This window comes from Clupea harengus, chromosome 7 (assembly GCF_900700415.2).
Source record: "Clupea harengus chromosome 7, Ch_v2.0.2, whole genome shotgun sequence".
Lineage (NCBI taxonomy): Eukaryota > Metazoa > Chordata > Actinopteri > Clupeiformes > Clupeidae > Clupea > Clupea harengus.
Genome location: NC_045158.1, coordinates 14,211,910 through 14,218,572, shown reverse-complemented (window position 1 = coordinate 14,218,572; position 6,663 = coordinate 14,211,910). Strand labels below are relative to the sequence as shown.

Below are 6,663 nucleotides of genomic sequence, written 5' to 3'. Positions count from 1 at the left end.
CAACATATGATTCAACACTGTAGTGGACAAACACAATGGGTTTAGAATGGCCTATTTACGCGATACTATTAAAATGGTTGTGTAAACAGAGCTTGGGAAAAGAAAACTAAAGAAATCTTATTTTTAGATGGTATGGAGTAATTTACCAAGGAAGCGTGTGTTTGAGTCTGTGACAGTGCAACAATTAAATTCACAAAATCAGGCAGATAAATTAAATTCCATTGTTTTTATTAGTAAGATACAGAATAGAGAAATAAATTACATTACAAGGTTGGTTACCCAACCAACTACCACCAGAGGAGGGAGCCAGAGTGCTATCTGTCAGAGGCAGCAGATGCTAGAGGGACCTGATGGATTATTAAGGCATTTCACAAGATTAAATGTGTTTGACAGATTGAAGAAAATACATGTTTTAGTGTTGATTACACTTCTATGGCAAGTCGAAGGCACTTCTGTTCTGATATTACACGAAGTACTTAATAACATCTACAACGGGAGAGTTTATTGTACAAAGGGTTTATCTCAGCTCTAGTAGCTCTACACATACATTATGTACAATGACAATACAATTATACCTGCATTAAAAACTTTTAATTGATAAATATATAACTTCATGTACTATTAGGAAATAAAAGGAAATATCCAAAATACTGTGATTGTTTAAATATACATATAAATGACATGTATAAAAGTAGTGTATATCCAATCGAGATATAATATCATTTGAAAATAGCCAGAAAAATATTGTCTTAGGAATCCCAACCAGCAAGTATCCCATGTACTTGCTGGAGATTTGATAGGATAAAAACAGGACAGGACCGGACACCAAATTGGCTGATATGAAACTGGGCAGCATATACACATAAACTGTATAAACACAGACTATGTAGTCTAAAGTATAAAGCTTTGTTTTTGGGCAACGTAACCACACAAGAGAGTCCTGGGCACATCCACTCGAGATCATACTCCCCCAAAGGTAACGACTTCAGGGCCGCCACGCCATAATCTTTGAAGCACTTACTAATGACTACATCTATACTCTCCTGACTGAAGAGGATTTCTGCAGACAAAACTCCAGTCGGACATGCCAATGAAAAAATAAAAATAAATGCCATGCAAGTCATTTCCTCTTCCACACATAGACACTGGTGGTTGAGTGTCTACCCTTCCTTTTGACACTTGCTTTTTCTTTGTTTGTTTGTTTGTTTTTCCTTTCGAAGGGCCGGGGTACATTCAGTCAGTCCAGGAGTGGAGGGCTCCTCAGCCTTGTCCTGACAGATTGGGAGCAGGTGCTTGGGCAGGGCTGCATGAGCCAGACCTTTCGAGAGTGAGCTTTGGATTCCTCAGCAAACCAGAACCGATAGCAGCATGGAAGTAGACGGAGGGTGGGTGGGTGGGGGGTCAGGGAGGGTTGGGTTGGTGTAGTGTTTTTGGGGATGTGGGTCTAGTCGAACGCACTCTTCCTGGTGGGGCTGGGTGACATCTTCCTGCTAAGGCGGGGCGTGCCCTGTGTGGAGACACATAACAAGGAAGTGAGTCACAATGACAAGAGAGGGACATGACAAACAGAATGACCTATAACGGCACTGCTCAACCTCCAAACCCAAGCAGAATATGTCCGCTTCCCTAAGTCAAATATCTGCCAGCAGAGCAAGTAAGTAAAGAAGCTTTAGAAAAAGAAAAAGAAAAACAGTGGGGTAAGACACTGCCTGCTCTGCAAATTCCTAACTGAACAAATCACTTCATCATCATCATCATCATCATGGACTTTTATTTCACTAGAAATAATAAGGTGTGTTCAGCTGAGAAACAGCATAGAAACCCAAATATGTAGTGTTGAAATACTCTTGGGACACACAGAACATTGTCAGAGATTTAAAGACGTTAAACTGAAAATGAGATGAGAAGGCGAAGGGTTGAGATGTGATTTGGGGATTCTGGGTTAGAGTGTGAGGGCATGCTTTGTGTGAGGAGAGCTGCTGGAGAGACTATGACATGTGTTTTGGGGGGTGGGGGGGGGGTGGTGATGGGGTGTGAGGTGGGTACACACCGGTGACTGGGCTTTGGAGAAGTTGACATGAGCATACAGCAGCACTGCAATGTCCTTGTGTCCTGCTTCCAGAGCTATGGACAGGGCATTGCTCTCATCCTGCGCACACACAAAAAACACATAACACACACATCCACAGTGAAATGAGAGCATTCCATTAGCATGTCATTATCTCTGGTGGGTATCTAGGGTGAAGCGTTTTAGGGTGAACACTGACAGACAGCTGAATGACAGGATGACAGGACAGACTCTGTCATGACCAACCCGAACAGACACACATACCCACACACACGCACACACACTCACGCTGTCACTAAGGGTGGCGTCGCAGCCCGACTGCGCTAGCAGCAGTTTGACGATCTCCACGTGGCCGTGCTCGCTGGCACACATCAGCGCCGTGGAGCCCTCGTCGTCCTGGATGTTGACGTCGGCGCCGCAGGCCAGCAGCGCCTTCACCATGTCCATCCGCCCGTGGCTCACGGCCAACATAAGAGCCGTCTGCCCGGCCTGTGCACACACACCACAGGGGAGAGGAGGAGAGAGAAAGGAAGAGAAGCAGACAGATGGTAAATGACAGACTGATGATGGCTATAATGCTCTGATGATATGGTGCTTTATGATGTAGATTTATGATGCTAGGAGTGACACTGAAACCACATACCCTGTGTGAGTCTAATATGCAAGCATATGTGTGTGTGTGTGTTCATATTTCTATATTCATATGTTCATATTTATATCTCACCGTGAGAGTGCTCAGAGAGAGAGAGAGATGCAAGGATTTTTTACAGATGTGTGCAAGTCATGTGGGTACGTATACTACTCCTCTATACACAGAAAAGCAAATAGATCTCCATACTGGGGTCTGACCACAGCACATGTAGTTAATAATAATAATAATTCATTTTATTTGTAATGCACTCTTCATAGTTAAACAGAGAGTAGGGTCAGTGCCCCTCTGACCTGGCTGGCTTTGGCGTTGACGTCCCCCTTGCTGAAGAGCTCCTCCACAATGTGCATGTCCTTCGGCGACTCGACTGCCGCCAGGGCAGCGAGCATGATGGGAGTGTAGCCCGCCTTGTTCTGCTGATTGACATTGCAGACATCTGCAACAAAAGACGAGATTGACATCAGAAAGATGGCCTTCTCGTCAGAGCCAAAGGAGGAAGGTGGCTCCTTTGTCAGATGGTGCAGACGGGGGGGTGGACAGTGTACACCACACATGCTCAGGGATGTGCAAAGTGTGCACACACACACACACACAGTCATACACACACATGGTCTGGTCACACACACACAGAGCACTGCTATACAGCATTAACAAACACACACACACACACACACACACACCCTGCTTCCTATTGAGCCCATCATCTCTTTTGAGGAGGGGCAGGGAAGAAGCTTCAGGGGCCTAAAGAAGCGCTGCAGTCAGGGGCCGAGGGTTGAGCCCAGAGGATCTGAGAACGGCAGCGAAACAATGAGCACAATGGGGCCGGTCCCCCTGAAGCACGGGGCGTCCGACAGCACCGGCACACAAAGGCCTCCCCAAACAATGGGGCCTCTCCCTCACGAGTGCCCAGGACCTCATCATACTCTATAGGGCCTTTCAAAGCAAGAGCATCACTGCCTTACAGCTGCATCCCTGGAGGACAGCTCGCCCATGAAGACCAAAGGGGGAAGATTAGAGCAGGGGAGGGGGCTGCTTGCTAGCTTTGAAGTGTGTGGAGACGAGGAGGCACATGAGAGAACGTTTTTTTTTTCCTTTAAAAAGAAAAATGTGCTCATTAAGTCGAGTAATGAGCTCATTTACAACACCATTACTAGGCTTATTTCTTAATTAAAGAGAAACACGTTGGCATGTGTTGCAAATTGAGGTACAAATTTGGGGAGGGAATTGATCTGATGTTAACACGAGGGCGCATGTCTCACTGGAGCACTCGAAAGATTAAAGTGACTCCTTGAAGTACCACATCCATCTGAACCACCATGAACTCTGTAGCAAGTACGAATGCTTTTTAATTACCTTTCTAATTACACGCAGTCTGGCACAGATGTACATATGTTGGAGAGTGCAGCCCAAAACGCGCTCAGTCCGCAAAAAGCGCGCACCGTGTCTTTTCATTTTACACTGAATGTGTAACATATGATCCAACGTATGATCTGCACCACAAACCTTACGTGTGTGTGGAGTTGTATTTTGGAACATACACACGCATGTGTGTGGGTACAGGTATAAGTATGTAGGTTTTTTTTTTTTTTTTTTTTTTTTTTTTTTTTTTTTTGAAGGGACTGAAATTAAATTATAATGATATATCCCATCACTGTGAGAGGATATTGAAAAGTAAAATGAAGCAGACTTCAGTCAGAAACCAACATGGTTATAAAGAGGGTGAGTTATTTGCATGTGTGCCTGGTTACCTGCATCCAGCAGCCTCTTGACGATGTCGAAGTTGGAATGGGACACGCTGTAGTGTAGGGCGGTGTTGCCGTTACCGTCGGCCATGTTGACCACGTGGCGCAGTACAGAGCTGGAGACGCCTCGGAAGGCGGCCAGGTAGTCCTCCACCATGGCCGGCACGGCTGACTTCTGGCTGGACACACGGAACCACTCCTGCTGCACAGTGTTCAGGCTCGCCCGCTGGAGAAATAAAGAGCCAAGAACAGCAAAAAGGCATCAACAAGCGGGCATTCCCAGGATGTCAAGGGCCAGCACCCTCCATGGTCCGTTCTTTCGGGAAATGTGCAAGCTTCCTTCCTGCACCATTATTCCACATTTCCTCCCGTTTCGATTAAACATTCTTGGACCACGCCAGTGTTCAAACAATAGAATCGACCGAGGCCAACTTTCCAAGAGTTAACAAACAAACCCGTCTACAAAAATAAATGCATTTCAAACTTCAAAAGGTAGCTCACTGCAGAAAATCGATTGATGTGTCTGGATTTAATTACAACTTGTTCTTGGGGGGGGGGGGGATAATATGAGTGAACCCCCCAAAGGCACATCAAGTGCAGCCTGCCAAGAAGGGGCATAGACCCTGCAGGCGCGGGAGGCCATGCCAGCTGCTCAGCTTGATGCCTTTCAAAGTCCCGGCCGGGTCAAGGCTGCTGGCTGTGCCTGGCATTCCTTCATAACGCGTTAGGCACCGAGGGCCCAACCACCTCGGAGCTTCAGGGCACGGGTGCGGCCAAGTCGGAGAGATGAAACATCGTCATTCTAATTTAACCTGAGGCCTCGTTTGTTCACCCTGAGCTGGCTGTTTGGAGAGGGGAGGCTTCTGCAAAGCCCCGCCGACACAGATGTTCAGAAAGCTAGAGAAACTGTGAGAGTGCAAAGGAGCGAGAAATAGAGAGAAGGAACGAAGGAGGAAGAACTAGAGGGAAAACAAACTGAGAAAGTTGTCAGAACAGAGGGAGAGACAGAGAGAAAAGATAGACAGAGAGAACAATAGAGACAAACAAACAATAGAGACGGGTCACAAACATGTGTTTAAAGCTTGGGTATTTAACCTATGCATTTCTTACCACGTCTTTGCTGGTCAATGACTTGGAATCATTCAGGTGGGCTTTCAGAACGTTGCACGCCGACACCATCTTTTCACTTAACTCATATCTGTGGAGAAAGGGTAGAAGTGCGTCTTTGCATTGCTTGTGTTTGTCTTACACAATTTAATTCATATGAATGTACTTGTTTACTTAAGAGTCACTGTACTGGGTTTTATGTACTATGAATTGTCATGTGTCATCCTCCATGTCCCACTCGCTCACCTCTCTCGCCTCTCCTGCTTCTCTGAGCCGCTGAGCTCAGCCCTCTTGCCCACCTCCACCGCTCCCTCGTTACAGAACTCCTCTCCGCCCGTCTTCTCTTCACCGACGTTCTCCTGCGCCTGCTTTCCTTCCACCTCCTCCTCCTCCTCTTCCTCATCCTCTTCATCGTCCGACCCAGAGGAACTGCTCTCCTCGGAGCTGGAGTCGTCACTCGACGTGGTCTCGTACCTGTGAACAGAAACCGGGGCGAGTAAGCAACAGGACCTGACGAAGGAGACCAGGGATTGGAGGAGCACAAAGAGATGCACATGATAATCCCTGGCATACACAAACTGTTCATACTCGTATCAAAGGCCTATTGTCTATTGTTAGAAATGGTCGAAGTGTAACACAAGTCAAAGCCAAGGTTTGTATTACATTGTTTTACATGTATCTGTAGTCATGCACCCTGTAGTAATTTACACTACAGACATATATAGCAAAATCGGATCGAGTGTTACCAAATATTTCAAAAAGCTTTCCTTTAAGAAAAAACAAAGACATCATAGGATTAAAGTGAAATTAAATGACTAATGACCTGGCATTGCTTTGTCTGTCCTACAATGATGCACAACTCTCTCAGTTATCAAGACAGAATCAGCACAAGGTTCATTTGAGGTGAGTGCTTGGCACATCCTCTTGAACCATAACAATCAAATTCATCTTCTTGAGAATAGCTCTAGGAGTTCAGACAACACAAACTGCCCAAACATGTTTGTAACTATGGAGGGCCACTGGGAAATTTGTAAAAATGTATTAAAAAATGGGAAGACCTCAAATGTCTGCTCTTATTCTTACAAAACAAAATCACT

At 45.8% G+C, this 6,663-nt stretch overlaps 1 protein-coding gene across 3 annotated transcripts in view; it reads right to left on the bottom strand.

Moving 5' to 3' along the window:
• Positions 1–207: 207 nt before the first annotated feature.
• kank1a (KN motif and ankyrin repeat domains 1a) overlaps positions 208–6,663 on the bottom strand; it is a 49,535-nt gene continuing 43,079 nt past the window's right edge. For all 3 annotated transcript variants that reach the window (XM_031570612.2, XM_012828600.3, XM_031570613.1), the window contains 7 exons: positions 5,813–6,040; positions 5,570–5,657; positions 4,466–4,685; positions 3,011–3,153; positions 2,357–2,557; positions 2,051–2,149; positions 208–1,507 (listed from right to left, as the gene is read on the bottom strand). In XM_031570612.2, the coding sequence (XP_031426472.1) occupies positions 1,445–1,507; positions 2,051–2,149; positions 2,357–2,557; positions 3,011–3,153; positions 4,466–4,685; positions 5,570–5,657; positions 5,813–6,040 (1,042 nt within the window). In that variant the 3' untranslated portion in view covers positions 208–1,444. The remainder of the gene's footprint in view (positions 1,508–2,050; positions 2,150–2,356; positions 2,558–3,010; positions 3,154–4,465; positions 4,686–5,569; positions 5,658–5,812; positions 6,041–6,663) is intronic.